At 43.4% G+C, this 21,606-nt stretch overlaps 1 protein-coding gene across 1 annotated transcript in view; it reads left to right on the top strand.

Annotated features, from left to right (window-relative positions):
• Positions 1-1,284: 1,284 nt before the first annotated feature.
• Positions 1,285-21,606, top strand: part of LGR4 (leucine rich repeat containing G protein-coupled receptor 4) — a 113,100-nt gene continuing 92,778 nt past the window's right edge. Inside the window, exon 1 of the mRNA XM_066251160.1 lies at positions 1,285-1,469. Within this exon, the coding sequence (XP_066107257.1) occupies positions 1,285-1,469 (185 nt within the window). The remainder of the gene's footprint in view (positions 1,470-21,606) is intronic.

The raw sequence follows: 21,606 nt of genomic DNA, 5'->3' as shown, positions 1-21,606 counted from the left end.
GGAAGGGAAAGGAATGCTGATAATTACCTAACATCAAAGTTGCTGCTGGCTTCTCTATGGTAGTCACTTAGCACTCAAACTGTTTTGTTGTTTGGAGAAATTGTCCAGTATACAGAATCATCACCTCATTTGATCCTTACAACATGCCTGCGTTTTAAGATTTTAAAGTATGTGAGAAAGCAGTCTGAATTTCAGTCACAAAAATTCTGTATCGTCGATGATTAACTGCTAAGATTTAGCTACAGCGATAGGTATAAAAATCTCAGGTGAAGTGAGAAGCTGGTGGGGGTACAGTGTTTTAATTGGTATATAGCTAAAACCCAAATATTTACCTGTCTGCTCTTCAAAATCATTTTTCCTATTTGCATAGCTCCCAAAGTCCTCGCCCGTTGAACAGTGGGAAGTCATTTGAAACTTAACTGAATGCTGTTCTATTTTTCAGGTCATCCAACTTAGGAGATCCGATTTCTGCAGAAGGAAGAAGACGGGTCGGGGAGGGAAAAACCAGACTCTACCTCTTTAGATCGTTCTACCTTCAATTCACAACCTGCCACACAAATCGAGCCAAGTCAGGGATTCTGCCTTGAACCACCACCACCACAACCTTGTCAGTCATGCCCGATTAACACGCCCCTCTGATTCCGCTCTTGACCAATGGCGGCTACCCTTCTTGCATAGTAATGAGCTCGAGACCTCCCCCGGCCAATGGCGCTCTGGGAGAAGGGTTAGTTTTGCATGTACCTAAGTGATTTGCATAGCCCAGCGGCTGGGGGCTTGGGAACCCGAGTGTGCAACCCTAGAAGGGAAAAGGACGGGAGGAGGTTGAGCCGCAGCGGCGTACGAGAGAGCGAGAAAGAACCCGGGTGTTTGTGCGAGAGCCGGGCGGGGGCTGGGACGAGGGGCCGGCATGGCTGAAGGCTGCGCTCCGCAACCTTGAAGAGCAGCTGCGGCGGGAGATTGGGGACGGGAGGCGGGTGCGATGGCAGAGCGCGGTCTCCGCAGCGGCGCCCGCCCCGGCCGGCTGGCCTGAGCCGCGGGAGGAGCAGGGCTGCCTCTGCGCTTCCATGGAGCAGCGAGAAGGGCGAAACTCCCGAGTGCCGCGTCCCTGCGCTGCTGCCGCGGACTGGTAAAGGGGCCGAGCCCGCGCGACCGCCGAGACAGGAGAGCCGCGGCTCCAGCCCGCAGGCCGGCCGCCCGGAGGCGGCGGGGGGCGTCGGAGGGCAGCGGAGGCGCGCCGAGTGAGCAGCGCAGCGGGAGAGGCCGGCTCCGGAGGCGGCCGCAGCAATGCCGGGCCCGCTGGGGCTGCTCTGCTTCCTCGCTCTGGGGCTGCGCGGCTCGACTGAGCCCAGCGGCGCGGCGCCGCCTCTCTGCGCTGCGCCCTGCAGCTGCGACGGCGACCGTCGGGTGGACTGCTCCGGGAAGGGGCTGACGGCCGTGCCCGAGGGACTCAGCGCCTTCACCCTAGCGCTGTGAGTGCGGGTGGCGGGGGTGGCCAGGGCGCGGGGGATGGGATCCGAGTAAGGGGGTATCGGGGGGTCCGTGGTGGGGGCGGGGCTAGTACTCGACCCCCCCCCCCACACACACACCCATGTCCCGAGGAGGGAGGCGCCGATCACCTGTGTGTGGGGGTGCTTGGCACAGACTCCAGCGCCGCGGGCTTTCCAAACACGGGTAGTCTGTGTCCCAGTCATGAGTGGCTTTTAACCCCCAGACTTTTCGGGCACAATCACCACCTCCTCTCCAACTGCCAAGGGCATCTGGGGATCTGGGGCCAAGGAGAGAGAAATCTGGAAACGCATGGTACTGGCAGCCTTTTCACACGACCTTCCTTTTTCACGCGGGCCCCTGCTTAGCTGCCAAGAGGTTTGCAGTCAGCGGGGTGACAGCGCCTAGAACTTGGCCTGAGTCTGCAGACCCAGGCACGTTTCTTGGGGAAGCACCTGGAGTCTCCTGGGTTCCAGCATGTGGGAAAGAAGAAACACCTGTCCCTCGGGGGAACCTCCTTTGGCCTTATCCAGGTAGAGCGACTTGGCACCTCAGTCCAAGCAAAATACTCAGTCTTCCACTCTGGCCTCAGAAGCAAACGCCAGGTCTCTGGAGTGAGTGCGCAGCGGAGCCAGGCCAAAACAAGGGAGAAGGAGGGGGAAACTGCAGGTTTCTCATGGTGAAAATACTCTTTTTTACCCAACAAGGCCTTTTAAAGACGGAATTCTAACCTAACGGACAGGATGTTGGAAGAGAAAGTTCCAAAGCATATGCTCTGCCCAATTGGAAGGGTAGGCAGCCGTTTTCTGCTGTACGGTAACCAGCAGAACTTTCCTTTTGAGCTGCCTGTGGTTGGGAAAGCACTCAAATGATCTGACTTCAAAATCTCCCTCCTCAAACGGGACAGAGAGCTTTAGACATTCCCTTTGCAAAAGAAGAGGTACCTGAAATCTGTCTTGAAGGTGGCATTGGCAAATGCCACCAACAGAGAAAGAATACTGTAATTGAGTGCAGGGCTTGATGTATGTATGCTCTTGTTCTTGTGTTGTGTGGCCAGTTGAGTGATTTAATCTAGAGCCGTGAAAGAACTGTTTGAGAGAAAAAGGGATTCAGAGAGGGCCTTGGGTAAAGAGAATTATGTTTTACCTTATAGCTACTGAAAGGGACCTCTTCAAAATAGTTTTAAAGGAAGAACAGACCTGGTGGAGAAATCCTTTCTTTGCAGGCCAGAGCTTTGCTGTGTTTCCAGGTGGGTGGTGGGAGGGAGGTGCTCTGCTTGCCCTCTGGTAATGGGTTTTATTGATAGGCCTGCTGCCTCGGAGCCTCTCTCATTCTTTGGCCTCCAGCCCCTTTCTCAGCCCCCCCCCCCCCCGCCCCAGTTTTAGATGTTAGTTGTGTATTTGAAGCCATTTTCCTTCAGTATGGGGAAATTTAACTGAAAAGTGTTCACTTGGCACTGAAGAACAATTTTCCAAGAAAGGGACATTAAGTGGTAAAGTTGGAGTGGGAGCAGGGAGAAGTGGGGGCAAGAAGACCTGGGTAGAGAGGAGGGGGCGCCTTTTCCCCCAGCTCTTCCTGGAACTGTTAGGGAATTCTCTCAGGAGAGCTGCCTTTATCTGACTGACACCTCTGTCACGCCTTCTCTACAATAGAAAAGCATAATTTTACTGTTTTGACCATTGTAAAGACCTTGTTTAGCAGATTCCTTGAGTTTTAATGAGTCGACTTGCCCTATAAGGAAAAGGGCTGTTTTACATTAGTACCTAAAACCACAAAGAAATAGCACATTTTTATGAGCGCGCACTCCTCCTCTCTGTAGAGCATCAGGCATCTTCCTCTAGAACTCACCCAAGGTCATGAAATGCTATATTCTCAGCCCTGAGCATTACGAAATATAGTGTTCATGGCTTGGGAAACAGAAAAATAAGTGGCACCAGTCCAGATTAGATTGCCTCAACTAGCACCGCATTCGTACTTTCCGAGCTGCAGTAGTGAACAAGTGTGTTATGTTTTTTCTTTCACCTTGACCTGTAGATAGAGTGATAGAGTGATAGTACATCCTGATGACTCTTTATATCACCTAATACTCGTCATTTCACCCTCAAAACAATGTATTATATGACCACCCCACCTAAAGGGCATTTCAAGGGCAGTACATCTGCATTTTTGGAAACCAGCTAGTCCAGTGATTCTCAAAACCCAGTTGAGGAGGGGCAGGTGCTGTGGGTCTGCACACTCCAGTGCATCGTACAGGACACGTTGAGTTCATCTGAGGTCTCTTTCCAAACCTGCTCTCCCATCACGGCTTTCGGGAGCTGCAGTCGCACACCGAGGAACCAGATCCGTGGGTCCCCAACTTGAGTTCACAGAGTCCTAATTTCTGGAGCATGTGCATCAAGGCCAGTTTCATTATACATAAAATTATGAACACAAAATGGGAAGTGAAAAAGATGAAGACTGTAATGCTTTTTTTAAAATTTATTTATTTATTTATTTTTTATTTTTCTGAAGCTGGAAACGGGGAGGCAGTCAGACAGTCTCCCGCATGTGCTCGACCGGGATCCACCCGGCATGCCCACCAGGGGGCGATGTTCTGCCCCTCTGGGGCGTTGCTCTGTTGCATCCAGAGCCATTCTAGCACCTGAGGCAGAGGCCACAGAGCCATCCCCAGCGCCCGGGCCATCTTCGCTCCAGTGGAGCCTTGGCTGCGGGAGGGGAAGAGAGAGACAGAGAGGAAGGAGAGGGGGAGGGGTGGAGAAGCAGATGGGCGCTTCTCCTGTGTGCCCTGGCTGGGAATCGAACCCGGGACTCCTGCACGCCAGGCCGACGCTCTACAGCTGAGCCAACCGGTCAGGGCCCTGTAATGCTTTTATTTTCTTCTCATTCCTCAGTGGTGTTGTACCTTCACCTCTCCCAGGATGTGTGCATCACACACTGGAGACCCCAGGACTGACAGCAGAGATTTTATTGTACCTCTAGTTGGAGTTCACAGAGTCTGGTGCACAGAAGGCACTTAAACGTGTGCAGTGGGTAAACAAGGACTCAGGGCCACACTGAGGGGCAGAATTGGGAATTGGAATTCAGACGCTTTTCACACACGTGATTGCCAAATTCAGCATTCTCACCATTTAGTCTTTTGTCCAGATCTGAGAAGGCCCAGGGAAAGGATACCTGCTTCTCCTGCAGGCTCGTTTAAACTTGTTCAGTCTAACAGTGCCTGTTTCCTGCTGAAAGCCTGCTTTATCTGAGGCTGGGGGCAGAGTCAGCAATAATCCTCAGTATTGTGGATGGGATTCCCATGTTCACACCATTTGCTGCACCTGTAGTGGTTATATATATTTTGCAACAGCAGTTCTCAACCCTGTGTCACAATGCACTGGCTTGTCACAGTTCTCTTCACTGTAAGGTGTTTTAAAGAAAGTACCCTTACTAGTATTAAAGTTTGAAAGTTTATTTTGTCAAAAGGATTGAACATGGTAATAAGGTCACTTTTAATTATCTGCCCTGGCCAGACAGCTCAGTTGGTTAGAGCATCGTCCCGAAGCACAAGGGTTGATGGTTCGATCCCTGGTCAGGACACATACAGGAACAGGTTGATGTTCCTCTCTCTTGTTCTCTCCCTTCCTCTCTCTAAAACAAACAAACAAAAATCATCTACACTCCATGATTCTGGATTGGGGGAGAAAGAGATGAATCATAGGGGTGGTAGGGAGGGGACTGTGCACAGTTGTCCTCTGCTATGTGTGTTATTGCCACAGAGTTTGAGAACTGCAGGCATGGAACACAAATTTCCACGTCCTAGATTATATCTGGTGCACAGTTTTGAGATGATAAAGGCTGTGTCTGTGGTTTCATGGAGACAGTGGCGGGCCTGAGCCCTTGATCATTGTCTAGACCATGCCACTAAGTAATTGTGTGGCCTTGGGCAAGTCATTCTACTTTTTTGGGGGTGGGGAGGGTTACAGTTTCCTTATTTGGAAAATGAACTAATCGGATTCACTGGATTATATCTAAGGCTGTTTGTAGCTTCCAGAAGTTCTATGATTTTATAATTCTTACCCAGTTTTAGGATGGCAGGATAAGGCTACTATTCTGATCAGCTCATGAGAAGATCCCAGGAGTAGCAGAATATCATTCTAGTTGAAGAGGCACCAGCCCATTTATCACCACTCACTTGGAGGAGTAGTTCTTTGTATTTAGAAGTGTGTGTTAGGAAATTTGCCATGGAGACTTGTTCCAGAATGCATGACTAGCTGAGGCGCTTTGCTAGAGTAGAATAGCCCTGCTTGTTTCCTGTGCGTAGGGCTTAACACTTGGAAAATAAAATCACCCTGTTTCAGTAATTTGGATACTGTACAAAAAAATTACTTAATGTCCTCACTTCCATATAATTAGTCATAATCCCTTTAACCTTCACAGTGTGCGTATCCTGTATGTGGGCAGATTATCGAGTTTTCTATACAAAATTGATGGTTACCTGAGGGACTCTGTGGTGTTTTTAAAAATAGTCTGTTGTGTTTTCTGCTCCTTTTGGTGGCATCGTCTTAGATTTTTCCCTAAGATGCATTTTTTTCCCCACTACACCAAACATCTCTCTTTTTTAACAGTATCATTTTAAGTATCTTCTTATTTCCTCCCATGTCTTCTATATTCCTGGAGGCTAGTAATTGGTGACAAAATGTTTATACCTTTTTTGATGGTAGTGTTTTGATATTTCTTGATTTCTCAATTAACATCTGTTAATGTCAATGTTAGCTTAGTTTGAGTGGTGTGTCTTTCTAGAGATGTATTAGTATTGCGTACCTGTGAACTTGGTTCTAACAAGGCCAATATATAAACAATCTTTAAGTACAGATTTTTTATTTTACAAACTAGTTGGACTTCGACTACTGTGTTCTCTGTACCTACAAGAGAGGAAAGAACATTCTGGTGGGCATATGGAGAGCTGGTTTCTAGATCTCTCGTAAATCACACGAGTGACCTTGAGTGTCACATACCTAACCGTTCAGGACCTTGGCCTCTTCACCTTAAAACAGGGAAGTAAACAGCTCTTATTGCCAAGAGTTTTATTTCTATTTAATTTACTTTTTTTTATACACATTTCTAGGAGCCCCTCCCAGACCAAGGAAATCTCCAGTTGTTAACCAGCCCTTTGGGAGGGATATTGCCATTGCATGTGGAACTCACTGCCTTGCAAGGCAGGAATGTGTTGGGTGTGCTCTGAGCAGTTCCTAGGATTTGAACCAGTGATTCTCTCATTCTGGGCTCTTTAAGGCTTGTGGTAACCGCAACTATTTCACTATTTCCAGTTGAACTAAATGCTAATGACAGTTATGATATCACAAGTGTTTATTGTCCAGGCACTTGGCTCTTAACATTAGAGTTGTAAGGTAACATTGGCTCTTAACATTAGAGTTGTAAGGTAACATTGACAACTTAATCTCGTAGGGAAGATCAAAGTTCTCTACTAGTAGGTGGATCCAGGCAAGTTTAGGCATTTTCCTGGCCTCTGTCAGTCTATCTCTCAAATTCTTATTTTAGTCATCTTTATAATAGTGGAAAGTACTGACAGCCTGCAAGTTTGGATTTTGGTCTCTGGTCTCTTTGGTTGTGCCTATCCTTGTATTTTCATTTTCTTATCAATATATAATGAATATTGGAGTAGATGATGGCTAATGTTTCTCACTGCTTTGAATTTTCCCGAATCTATAAAGTATTACGCAAAGTTTTAAAAATCTTTTAGTGACCTATTGAAAGTTTTCTAAAACCGTGTCTCTCACTTTTTCTCTATAGAAATATATAAATGTACATATATATTTGTATATATATGTATATATTTGTATATATATAAAAGCACAATATTTGTTGGTGTACCTGGATTAAAAGTTAAACCCTGCCAAGTGCATGCTTCACTCTGAAAAATAACAAATATACAGTGTTCTTGATAAGTCAGCTTGCCTCTTTTAATTTTTTTAAACTAGATCTCAAGGTTTTGGCTTTAGGATACATTATACAGCTTGCTTTTCAACTGTCTCCCTGAGCCTTCATTTTTTTGGCAATGCTAAAAGCTTGTTTTCCTGTATCTACAAAAGTATGGATAACTTTTTCGTTTTTTCTTCCAACTTTGTTCAGCCAAGTATAGTTTTTAAAAGCTTCATTGAGAATGATAAAGTGCTCTCTTTTTAAATTCTGTCAGTAAAGAAGAAAAATCTAGGGCATTTTGCAAATCAGTACTCTTACACAATGTCTAATTTGTCTGCCTTGACATTTTTGTGTGTTTGTGTTTTTAAGTGCTTGACGGTCAAACTGCAGGCGAGGTATCAGCTCTATTGTCTGAAATTGGGCGAGTTCAAAATTGAGTTTCGAAATCAATCTTAGCAGGAGACAGATCATGATTTTATAGTTTGTATACATTTAATAACTTAGCTACTTTCTAAAGATGTTAGCAAGTTAGTACTCAAATACCCCTTTTAAATGGTGAGGTGGAATTATGTAGTAGTATTATATATACCCTGATTCATCCACTCATGGATAAATATTTATTATTAAACTATGTATATGGCTGGGACTATTTTTAGCAAGATTCTTAAAGCATTCTGAAATATTCTATGTCATGTAAAAGCAATTAAAACTGAATGTGTGGGGTGGTTGTTTTTTTATACATTAATTTTAATGAGGTGACATTGATAAATCAGGGTACATATGTTCAGAGAAAACATCTCCAGGTTATTTTGACATTTGATTATGTTCCCATCACCCAAAGTCCAATTGTCTTCCGTCACCTTCTAACTGGCTGTCTTTGTGGGGTGGTTGTTTTTAATTTCTAAAGCATGTTTTGATACCACTACATATTTTAATTGTCAACAAAAAAGCACATGAGCAAAATTTGACATTATGCATTTCTTATTTTAGATGCAGGTGATCCAAGCTCAGGAATGCCTTTCTAATAGTCCAGGAAATGAATTTTAAACCTTTTTAAAAATCTTTATTTATTGGCCCTGGCTGGTTGGCTCATTGGTAGAGCGTTGGCCTGGCGTGCGGAAGTCCCGGGTTCGATTCTGGCCAGGACACACAGGAGAAGCGCCCATCTGCCTCTCCACCCCTCCCCCTCTCCTTCCTCTCTGTCTCTCTCTTCCGCTCCCGCAGCCAAGGCTCCATTGGAGCAAAGTTGGCCCCGGCGCTGGGGATGGCTCTATGGCCTCTGCCTCAGGCGCTAGAGTGGCTCTGGTCGCAACAGAGCGACGCCCCAGATGGGTAGAGTATCGCCCCCTGGTGGGCATGCCTGGTGGATCCCAGTCGGGCACATGCGGGAGTCTGACTGTCTCCCCGTTTCCAGCTTCAGAAAAAAAAAGAAAAAAAAAATCTTTATTTATTGATTTGAGAGAAAGACAGAGAGAGAAAAACATCAATCTGTTGTTTCATTTATTTATGCATCCACTGGTTGATTTCTGTATGTGCCCTGACTAGGGATTGAACCTGCAACCATGGTGCATGGGGATGACACACCAACCAATTGAGCTCCCAGGGCAAGGGCAGGAAATGAACATTTTCTATATAATAAATGAATTTTTGTGGTTCTCCTAGCTTTGCTGTACTGAAAGGTTTTATGGGGAAAGCACTGCTGCTCCCCAATGTTGTCCCATTGGAATATAAGAATAAACTTGTAAGGAAATGAAAACTATAGATATTTTGGAAGGCAGCTGGGCCAGGATTGGGTATACATTTGATCCCAGGATGATCTGTTGTCTGCTAGTGACATGTGTGGAGGAAGCATATTTAATATGTTACAAGATATTGAATAACCCTCTATCCTTCATATTTAATTTGTATTTAAGTATTCTGAGGCAATGTAAGTAAAAGTGATGTAAGTAAGCTCTTTTAGCTAGTGCTTTTCTCCTCTATTTTTACATTAGAAGAATGTAGCCTTTTTTTAAAAAAAAAAGTTTTAAATATAAAGTTCACCATTGAAAGAATGAAATCTCAGTGCACTCTGACAACAAAATATTCTTGATATTTAAATTAGATTTTAGAACCCAGTATCCAGAGAAATCCTGAGTTAGATTCTCCCCATTCCAATATATTTTTAAAGTTTTATTTGGGGAAATTTTTTGTCCTAAGAAGAGTGACATAAATTTGGCAGGGAGATGGCGCCTTTACCTTGGAGCTGTACTAGGCAGGGCTAAGGAATGTGCCTGGAATTGCTTGGGGTCTCACTGCTGCTTTTCCCTCAGGCTGTGAGGTTCTCACTGTAGCTCTTAGAATAAACAGCAGAGTAATTTAGTACAAGTGGTGACAGCGAAACTCCCCTGAAGTGCTTGAGTAGAGCTGTTTTCTTAGGAAGGGGGATGGATGTTATTAATTCTCACTCTCTTCATGTTTCTTGTTTGGGAGGTGCAGGACAAGGAGGTATGCCTCCAAGTCAGTGGTCTTCTCACAAACTCTTTGGGCTGGGATGCTGATTAACTTCCTGGTTTTTCCCATTTTCCTAATGGGTAAGGTTCACGCTTAGAGACCCTCAGAGAAACAATACAGATAATGATTGGCGGAGTAGATTTCCTCAGGATAAGAGAAGAGCCATGGTTGCCACTTGCCATCTCTTGGGGCTACTTTCTTTGCAGAGGAATTCTCTAGAGAAGGATCCTTGCTACAGTGTCTTGAATAACTTACACCTTGGAAGCTGAGTATTCTAAAGTCTATCAATTCTTTTCTGTAGTGGTGGAAAAGAAGGCAAATAACATTGACTAACCTTTGGGTTTCTTACTGTTCTTGCACTTATGTTTAGACACTAAATTCACCTGGTCTTTGCCTTTCTGAATGTGACCATTGCCCGTTGGCTCCACTCCAAGCTCTCTGAATCTCACGTCAGTGGGAGCATATGCAGAATTCTCATGTAATTTGATCAGAGTTAAGGGAATATCAAATAAATTTAATACATCTAAAATATTTTAATATTCTATAATAGAAATGATACTTTATGGGTTTACTAACTGATATTTGGTAGTTCATCTTAATACCCATTTTTTCCTTTGCTGAGCTACTTCTACTTATTCATCTCATCTGATTAGGTTTTCAAAAAATCTTAAATGTTTTTCCTAGCTTCACAATAAAGAAATTGTTCATGTTGGCCTTCTGTTCTCTCCAAGGTCATTTTGAGTCCTTGGTCATGTAATCCAGCTATATTTATGTTTCTGTCCACATCCATTCTTCTTTTAATAGGCATATTGTTGTGAACAGACCTTCACAAATGGTTTTGTTTTTGAGAGCGTGATACAAAGAATAAAACCCCCAAATCTGCGAGCTTGGATGTTTTACTTAACCACTTCGCACACTGGCTTTTCCATCTTCTAGAGAGCTTGGCTTTGGCCCTGGCCAGTTGGCTCAATGGTAGAGCGTCGGCCCGGCATGTGGATGTCCCAGGTTCAATTCTTGGCCAGGGCACACAGGAGAAGTGCCCATCTGCTTTTCCACTCTTCCTCCTCTCCTTTCTCTCTTTCTTTCCCTCCCACAGCCAAGCCTCCATTGGAGCAAAAGTTGGCCTGGGCGCTGAGGATGGCTCCATGGCTGCTGCCTCAGGTGCTAGAATGGCTCTGGTTGCAATGGAGCAACACCCTAGATGGGCAGAGCATCGCCCCCTAGTGGACTTGCTGGGTGGATCCCAGTTGGGCACATGTGGGAGTCTGTCTCTCTGCCTCCCCATTTCTCACTTCAAAAAAAAGGGGGGGCCCTGGCCGGTTGGCTCAGTGGTAGAGCCAGGGGTCCCCAAACTTTTTACATAGGGGGCCAGTTCACTGTCCCTCAGACCGTTGGAGGGCCGGACTATAAAAAAAACTATGAACAAATCCCTATGCATACTGCACATATCTTATTTTAAAGTAAAAAAAAAACAAAACAGGAACAAATACAATATTTAAAATAAAGAACAAGTAAATTTAAATCAACAAACTGACCAGTATTTCAATGGGAACTATGGACCTGCTTTTGGCTAATGAGATGGTCAATGGGCTCCTCTCACTGACCACCAATGAAAGAGGTGCCCCTTCTGGAAGTGCGGCGGGGGCCGGATAAATGGCCTCAGGGGGCCGCATGTGGCCCGCGGGCTGTAGTTTGGGGACCCCTGGGTAGAGCGTCGGCCTGGCGTGTGGAAGTCCCGGGTTCAATTCCCAGCCAAGGCACAGGAGTGGCGCCCATCTGCTTCTCCATCCCTCCCCCTCTCCTTCCTCTCTGTCTCTCTCTTCCCCTCCCGCAGCCAAGGCTCCATTGGAGCAAAGATGGCCCGGGCGCTGGGGATGGCTCCATGGCCTCTGCCTCAGGCGCTAGAGTGGCTCTGGTCGCAACAGAGCAACGCCCCAGAGGGGCAGAGCATCGCCCCCTGGTGGGCATGCCGGGTGGATCCCGGTCAGGCGCATGCGGAAGTCTGTCTGACTGCCTCCCCATTTCCAGCTTCAGAAAAAAAATTAAAAAAAAAAAAAGGATAACTTGGCTTTGTCTTCAAGGTCACATGTAAGAAACTCTAAAGCATGATCTCTGAGTGACAGTGAGCATTCAACATACATATATTGTTTCTTTTGGAAGTGAGTAAGCAGCTCTATATGTGTTCTCATTTGTGATTTAAAATTCTACCCTCTATTTCTCTGGTTTTTTGAAAGCACATCAGGTTCAAGTCCTGTTGTAAACGGCATGGGTGAGCCACTGTGTTAATGAAAATCAGGCTACTCATCTGGCAGATTTTTCCTTTAGAAAACCGTAAAGCTCCTGGTGGAAAGAGTAGGACAACTTTTTTTATTTTTATTTTATTGCATTTATTGGGGTGACTTGGTTGATAAAATCACACACATTTCAGGTACAGTGTACAATTCTAAAATACATCATCTATATATTACATTATGTGTTCATCACCCCAAGTCCAGTCTCCCTCCCTCACAGTCCGTACCCATCTCTACACTTCTCACCACTCCTCTCAAGACATATGTGTTTATCAGGATACCTTCTTTTAGGTATTGGGAGTCCCTTTCTAACAAGGAAGCCTGGTGGTAGGGATTTAAGGTTCTCTGGAGGAGAGAGCTCAGGGGAAGTCGTATTTTCTCATCTGGGTCTCTGTGACTTGGCTCTGCTTTCCTGAGATGGCTGGTCAAGTAGCAAGGTGCTATCCTAACAGAAAAACAGTGTTTCTTCTCTCATTAAAAGACAAAGTAACTTAGCGTGAGTATGATCTCTAGATATCGATTACCTGCTTCTAGAATTTGGGACACTGAGGATTTTCATTAAACATGCTAACATCTCAAGTCACTTTCCATGTTGGGGATGGCTAGAATTTACTCAGGGTTGACAGTTTAGCTGTGTTCTTGTTTCTTCTGCACATCACTTTGTTTCTAGAAATACACAAGTTAGAGGGAACTTCGTTCTCTTAAGTACTTTGAAAACAATTTTTTACTGGTTATGGGATGCTGATATATTCTTTTTTTACATTTGAAACTAATGCTTGTGCTCTGTGGATAAAGAAAAGCTTTTTCTTTGAAAAGCAATTTTAGAACTAAAATCTTTTTTTTTATAGTTCATATTTCTATAAAGGTATATGGCATTCATGTTCAGCTCAGTTAAATCTTTCTCAGAAACTTTAAAAACTTTTCTGGGTTTTGATTCAGACCTGATTGGAAGATGAATTATAACGCCAGAGCAGCAGCTAACGTATGCAACAGTACTCACAACCTATTTAGATTGGCCAAGTGTTTCAAATACAGTTGTGCATTTTCTACCCTGGGTCTCTTTCTTTAGGGGAAAAAAAAAGTTTGAGATGTTTTTCCCATTACCATCTTGACATCTGCCTGGTTACACATGAATAGCTTGACCCAGTCCCTCAGCAGGGAGACTACCGTGGCCTTGCTTTCAATAGCCGTGTCACCAACAAAGAAAACATATGGAATATTTCATTCTTGCCCTTTTCAAACAGCCTGAGGCGGGGAGGGCCTGCAGCAGAAGGCTTCATACTTCATGGTAGGCTGGCAAGTTTGTGCGCTAACCCCAGGCTCTGCTGTTAGCCATCAGACTGTGTTTTCCAAAGCCCATTACATTCTATGGAAAGAGACTCTCGAGTTCTGGGTAAGTTTCTGATACCAGATTGAATTAAGTTTGTGTGACCTGCTTCCATGGTGGGGTTTTCTACTTATTGTCTATTTCGCCAAAGGGAGAGTGTGCGTATGCGCGTGAGCGCGTACACGCGCACGCACACGCGCAGCACATTTGAATGCTATCCTCCCAGGTTGAATGTGTGTTTGGTGAATATAGAAGTTGGGAATGAGGAACATAGAACATGCCTTGTGGTCTGTTTGCCTTTATGTGTGTCTGCTTGTCAGTTCACAGAAGGTAGATCAGTTGATCCTTCTCGTGGTAGCCGAGCACTGCTGCACTGACCTGGAAAGGTTTTTGTTGCCTAGAACCAGCCTTCCGCCTGGGGACTCAGTTTCAGCTCAGCGAGCATTACCACCTAGGCGTTGTGGCATCTGAACCCACAGTGTGGAGACTTGTGAGCAGGTATGACACGAGAGGACTGAGAGTGCGAATAGAGAGGTCAATCAATTGCTGTCATTTTCAGGTCGTCGTCCATATTACAACAATCTGCCCCTGGTTCTACCCTGGTTGAGGTGTAGTATTCTAGAAGGAGAAAACAAAACCAAACCAAAGCCTACAACATCCCCAGAGGAGACAGTTCATGACTTTGGCAGAAGAAAGAATGACCTGTATTTCATCAGGGTCCTTTTCAACCCTCCAGTTACCCCAGCCTGAATTTCTAGTTTCATTGTTTTCTAGTCATGCGGGCTGGTTTTGACAGGAGTTGATAATTTATTTAAAAGGAAATAAGCTCCTATTTTATACCAGATAGAGCCAGATATTTAAATGTATATATGTATCTCGTCTCAAAAGTGATTCTGATGGTTCTTGGTATCAGTAGGACGACGCCAGAAGAAATGACTACTTTTCACGTTTTCTCGTAACAATAATTCCTTGATTGTATGAGATTTTCTTCAACTTTGTTGGCTCTTGGAGGGTTATATTTTTAAAAGTGTAGGTTGTATGGCTTTTCCCAAGTAAATCTTTTTGAAGTTCCTCCCCTTTTTTTGGGTTCCCATATTTTTATCCTCAATCAGTTTAATCTTTGATGTCCCATCTTCCCTTGTTGATGGCTTAACTGACCTTCATAACTGTGAGAAGTTATAGGGAAAACTCTCCCAAACTTCTCCATCTTAAAATTTCACCCATTTTAGTAGATCGTGCTGTGAGTTCTCAAATGTAAGCAGTAATGTAATCACCGCCACTGTTGAGATCTAGACTATTTCCATCACTCTCCACTGTGTCCTTTGTTGTCAGCCCCTCTCTCTGCCTCTGGCAACTGATGATCTATTTTCTGCCTTGGGTCTCTCATTTTATATTGTTTTGCACTTAGCAGAATGTCCTATAAATGGAATAAAGCAGAATGTCTTTTGCTAGGCTTATTTATACATTGAAGATTCTGGCCTGGTCTGCAGTGGCGCAGTGGATAGAGTGTCGACCTGGAATGCTGAGGTCGCTGGTTCAAAACCCTGGGCTTGTCCAGTTGAGGCACATACGACAAGCAATCAATAAACAATTAAAGTGGAGTAACTATGAGTTGATACTCCCCCCACTTCTCTCTCTCTCCTCTCTCTGTAAAATCAGTAAATAACAATCTTTAAAAAAAAAAAAGGTAATGTTTAATTAAAAAAAAAGATGATACCATGATGTTGCATATGTCAATACATACTATTCATTTCTATTGCCAAGGACTATTTTATTACATGACTGTGACACCGTTTGTTCATTGCTCCCCAGTCGAGAGACGCTTGCCTTGTTTCCAGTTTTTGACAGTTACAAATAAAGCTGACACAAATATTCAGGTAGAGGCTTTTGCATGAACGTAAGTTTTCATTTAACTTGCGTAAATACCTAGGAGTGAGATCCTGGGTCATATGCTGTATATATGTTAATAGAAAGTGTTGGTATAGATTTTAACGTCTTACAGCTGTAGTGAGGTTTGATCACTAATTACAGCCTCAGTATACTGTTAGCATGGTACATATGTAGTATTAGCAGAAGCTGTTAAAATTGATTTTGTTGAACCATCTGTACTTCTAAAGGAGTAGAATTTTTAGCTCCCTTTTTGATACCCAGCAGTTACTATGGTGCCTCCAAGGGCTCATGTAGAAATGATCCCAACATATGGAGCATTTTGCTTGCAATGAAAAAACTTTGAATTGTTAGTATAACCATGTTTGGGAAGTCTGAGTCGGAAAACTTTGGTGAGGAATTGCTAGGTCTACTTGTGTATCAGGCATGTTAGGTTTTTTAACATTGATTTCCACCAGGAACCATTCTAGGTCCCTGGCAGGGTTCTCATTTTATAGCTGATTAAACTGAGATCAAAAGGCTTAGGCAACTTGCTTAGTGGTCCTCCAGTTAGTGGATGGTAGTTGGTCTGTAAAACTTGTGAGCTCAGTTTGTTTGGATAGTTGACAGAGTTTATCAGATGAGGAAAAGAAAATGAGAAAAGAAATGGTGAGAAGCTACAGGTTATTACAGGGGAGAAGAACAGAACCAGAAATAAAACACCCTGAAGAAGCATACACATAATATGGTGGGAGACTGACTCAACTGGGGAGCAACCTGTATGTAAAAACCTATTCACTGTGTAAAATTATCCTGTAGTCAGTCATAGCTGACTTTTTAAAGTACCTCTCACATGTGTTCTTTGTTATGTGTATGTGTGTGTGTGTGTTTTGGTACATCTTCGTTTAAAAGCTTTCGTATCATTTTCTATGTTAATAGTGTTTTTCTGCATCAGGAAAATGTCAGTGGTGTGCATTTGGGCTTGCTTTTTTTTTCTTTTGTGAAAATCTTGTAGATGGTCTGTGAGGGTCAGATCTATTAGCATACTCACTGTTCTGTTTCTTAAGGAAAAAATTTCTGAATGTGCTGCTTTAACCCAAAACCTTGAAGGAGATTAAAAAGTGAAGTGTGCAATGTGATGGTTTCCATATAGCTGCTCCCTTTCACTCACTGGAATTTCCTGCCTCTCCTGTTGAAGATGTTTTTATAGGGAAGTCAGCATAAAAGTGAATCACCCATGAGCCTGTTTCCCCCCAAGGCATTTCGTTTGGTCAACTTGGTATTAATTTAGCTGGTCCTCTTTAGTTGATTTGAACACTGTGTTGATTGTGTGAGCTGATGTTTATTAAACTGTTAATATTTTACAGACTGGATGGGTTCCTGTTTGGATCTGTGTGTTCCTTCCTTTAGCAGGAGGGCCATTCATGGTCAAATCCGTGGCCCCAGTTTTGATTTTAAATGTATTGGTGACAGCCAGCCGCATCCTAGACAGTCATCTATCTACTTGGTGGCTTAAAGGCCTGTCTTCTCCTGGAAGCATTATGCTTCTTCATTTTACTTATGTTGCATTCTTTGTCACGAAGAGCTTCTTTTTGGTCTGTTTTTGCCATTCAGATAAACCAGCAGCAGCATCTTGTCATTAACTTAGATGCTAATTATAATAAATGTTATTGAGCACCAGGCATTATGTGAAGTGCTTCACATGCATTATCTCTTTTACATTCCCAACGGGCCTCTACAGCACATGCTGTCATTTTCTCTATTGTAGAGATGAAGAAAGCATAGGTGGTGAGGGCACACAGGTAATAAATGAGGTGTGTTGATGGGGTGTTGGATCTGGCGCTTCAGGCCGGGGTTATTTGGCTGAGTGGGCTGTGTGACAGTGTCCTCTAACGCTCCTTCTAGATGGAGGTATTCATCTTTCTTGCATGTCATGGTTGTCCTGAACTTCCCATTTTGTAGATGAGGAATTAGTTCTGGACAGGTTACACCTGTTTTGTCTTTTGCTTGAAGTTGTTCTCAGCTCCTTCGAATGTGGATTTGGACCCTTTTAAATCTTGAAGGTCACCGGGTGCAGTGGTCTTAAAACCTAAAACCACTGAGTGTGTTATGGACCACTCATCAGAAAGGCCAGGTCTTTCCACAGGTGAAACAAACAAAAAAAAAGTTCATTTTTCCAAGGGACATATATTTACATTTACATGTTTATAGACCTGATATCTGTTTATTATTTGCTAAACTTTTCAATTACATAAGTCTTAACACCACATGCTTACCAATGTCATTCAGACCTTCCCCCCACACACCCCTTCTCAGTCTACTATCTTTAAAGAAATGGTAGAAAACAGTTGACCTGGTGAAATTCTCTATTCACCAGGGACAAAACCGGTTACATTTAGTTGTATGACTTGCCCAGAACCATTGGTAGCCTTCCAGAGTAGGTTAAAACAAAACAAAGCAGAAGGAAGCTCATTATCAGAATAGTTAGTCTTTTCTTTGACTATGTAAACCATTTAACATTTAATAAGACTTTTGACCTTTGTTGCTTGCCAGATGGTAACATTTCCAGTGCTGCTACTTTGTCTTTTGTCCAATCTTTCATGGACCTAGGACTTTATGGAAATTGTAGAAAGTAGTTAATTCGGGGAGTTGAATAAAAAGGTTTCATGCAAATATTTTGATCAGTTCAAACTATTTTTTGAGAGCTGCAAATATTTGTATGGTGGTTCAAGGAATCAGTGATCTTTCAACTTCGATACTTACTTATTGAGGTAATGTCAGTACTTAAACTAATTTGTTCAACATATATTTATGAAGTGCTTTATGTGTTAGGAACTGTTCTCAGTGCTGAGTACAGAGGTATTTAACGATATCTGACAGTGTCCTTGCCCTGATGTAACGACCTGGGCATGGAGCAGGGTCGGTGTGGTGGGAGACAATAAAAAAAAACACAATAAAAATCTAAGGTCAGATGATGTTACATACTGTCAAGAAAAATAAAGCAGGATGAAGATGGTTCGCTATTGAATGAAGTGATTAAGATAATTACTGATTTAAGATAATCCGTTGGTATCTATTAGAATACCAGTAGATAATGATACCTTGCAGTATGATTCCTTGTAGAACACACTAGAAATAGCACAATTATAGTGATAAATAACAGCTCAGCAGTTGCTAAAGTTAGAGATGTGTGCAGGGGGTGGGGGGATGTGATTGTAAAGGTGTGTGTGGTCAGCAGGAGGAAGGATGTCTTTGTTTTTTGTGTAGTTTAGACTGTAGATGTAGTTGCATCAGGAGCCCCAAAGCAAGGGGCGGTGATGAGAGCAAAATTTTCCTTGAGGGCCTATTTTTATTTCACAGCAACAGTACTGTGCATTCTGTGTCATTTTCTATCGGGAAGTTTATGGTATTGAAAGTGCCTATTTTCTTCAAGGAATTGAAGATCTTTTGCCAGGAGGAATTGAAAGTATTAATGCTACCAAGTGGAGTAATATGCCCATGAATTTTTTTGTGTGTGGTGATGGAGCAGTTTTATATTGTGATTGTAGTGCTGGTTACATGAATCCGTACATGTGATTAAAAAAAAATGAGTGCATCGAAAATATAGTGGGATATGAGTAGGGTTTGTTGTTTAGTTAATACGTGAATTTCCTGGTTTAGCAAATGTACTATGGTTGGGTAAGATGTTGTCATTGGGAAAAGCCAGGTGAAGGTTACGTAGGAACTCTCCGTACTATTTATTTTTGCAACTTCTGGTGAGTCTTAAATTATTTCAGCAACAACAACAGATATGCCAGATCAGTTTAGAGTCTTGAGAAATCTCAGTCTTGGCCTCACTCCTTAAATAAAATAAGGAAACTGCGTCTCTTAGGTGAGATGATGAAATGACGTTACAGAAGCAAAGTCCACATCCAGACCTTTTCACTCCAGGTCAACATTATTTTGCTCCCTTAGAGACGAGCCAGTTTGAGTTACTATTGAACACTTGTTGGGAGATTATGTGGGTGTCCTGTATCTTTCTCCCCAGTGTTCCTCCCCAAATCCCCCACCATGAGTGAGTGAGTGTGTGTGTGTGTTTGTGTGTGTATGAATTCTATGTCCTGCAACATAGAAAGTGCCACATAGAAAGTATGCATTAAGTTTATCATTTAAATGGTTTCAGTAAAATCCATATGCACCTCCAATCATGGAGGTGTTTCATTAGTGAGCGCTTGGTAGTCTAAGTGGTTTGGGCAATGGTGTTGGATCTCTGCCTGTGAGTGAGTTGTTAGCCGAGTGATGTTTTTACTTCGGATGATTCAGTATATTTGCCTTAATTGCTGGATTAACCAATTTCTTGCCTCCCACAAAGAACGCACACATTTGTGTCAAGAGAGGATAAATGAATGAAGTTTTAGGGACTAATTTTTGTGGCATTTAAGCAGCAATTGTCTAGATTACCCACAAACTTAATTTCTTTTCATGAGTCCCATAGATGGGCTTTGTCACCATTTACACTTGATTACTTCATTGTTAACCCCGGTGATGTGATTTAGCATGCAAAGACTTAATTATTCCTTTCTGGCCTAGTGAGAAATTTCCTTCCAATAATTGCCTCCACTGCCCTTTAGCCTTTTAAGCATTTAGTTTGTTTGGAGCAACATGGTCGCTCAGTAAGCACATCCAAGCTTAGCAGTGCCTGGAGCTGTCTTTGGGCCATAATTTATACCTCTGACAGAGTGACTTAGGGCTCAGTGCTTGAGGGAGGTGACTGGTGGATGGGTGTTCTTCCTCAGCTCAGTGGCGTGGTGCCTTTGTCTGAAGTTGCAGGAAGAAAAAGTTCATGACTTAATGGCACTAGATAGCTCTCTTCTGGTCTTTTTCTTTAGATTTAACATTGCCTTATTGTACATGAAAAAAAATTATGCCGACTTCTGAAATAAGATGAGACTTTTAAACTTAAGGTTTTTTTTTTGTTTTTTTTTTTGCTTTTCTGAAGCTGGAAACGGGGAGAGACAGTCAGACAGACAGACTCCCGCATGCGCCCGACTGGGATCCACCCGGCACGCCCACCAGGGGCGATGCTCTGCCCCTCAGGGGCCTCGCTCCGCGCGACCAGAGCCACTCTAGCGCCTGGGGCAGAGGCCAAGGAGCCATCCCCAGCGCCCGGGCCATCTTTGCTCCAATGGAGCCTTGGCTGCGGGAGGGGAAGAGAGAGACAGAGAGGAAGGAGGGGGGTGGGGGGTGGAGAAGCAAATGGGCGCTTCTCCCACGCGCCCTGGCCGGAAATCGAACCCGGGTCCCCCGCACGCCAGGCCGACGCTCTACCACTGAGCCAACCGGCCAGGGCCAAGAAGTAGTTTTTTTTAAAGTAGTCACATGTAGTCATAGTTGTAGTATCGAAGAGGTCTGATGGAACATGGTACTGTCAGCATTTAGGACCAGGCATGCTGGTCGAACTTGATAGGTTTATGCAGGGGTGTCTTTGTTTTATTTTGTTTTTACTGTAGTTGTAGTTGCATCTAGCACGCTGAAGCAAGGAATGGAGATTGGAGCAAAATTTTCTATGTGGGGTTGTTTTTTGGTTTTTGTATTTTTTTTTTAATTCCATAGCAACATTATGGGATGTTCTTCCATTTTCAACCTGGAAGTTTGTGCAACTGAAAATGTCTGTTTTCTCCCAGGAGGAACTGAAAGTCTCAATTCTACCCAGGGCTTTGTTCCATGTAGAATAATACGCTCATGTCTCTACAGATAACTTTACAAAGCTGGTTTAATGTCACTTTTTGGCAATGTAGTTTTCGAGCCTTAATGTACTCCCGAGGCCTGTCTCACCCAGCTTCAAAAACCTGTCTCCTCCTCTTGCCCTAAACAACATGAACTGCTTCATTTCTCTCAGAAAAGGTCTAGAATAACACTGGCACCATAGGGGAATTGGATTTTCTACAATAAAAATACTTAGCTGTCGGTCTATTTTGTTGGGAGTGCAGCTACCCTGTTCGGAAGAGGAATATCACGTTTATCATACCGATTTTAAATTTGTTTAAGGGAGGTGTTTTATGTAGCCAGGTTCCACCTTTCAATTTCTGTGTTTACGAGACATTTTTGCAGTATATTAGTAGTACTTAAGTCTTAAGGGAATCAATCATTTTAGTAACATAAAAATATACGGAGAGGACACTTACTGAGGAGACGTAGGTAAGAAAGCAGTTCAGTTGTTACAGGATTGGGAAGCAGAGCAGAAAT

Source organism: Saccopteryx bilineata, chromosome 1, assembly GCF_036850765.1.
Source record: "Saccopteryx bilineata isolate mSacBil1 chromosome 1, mSacBil1_pri_phased_curated, whole genome shotgun sequence".
NCBI lineage: Eukaryota > Metazoa > Chordata > Mammalia > Chiroptera > Emballonuridae > Saccopteryx > Saccopteryx bilineata.
Note: the sequence above shows the minus strand (reverse complement) of the source record. Positions and strands in the feature narration are given on the sequence as shown.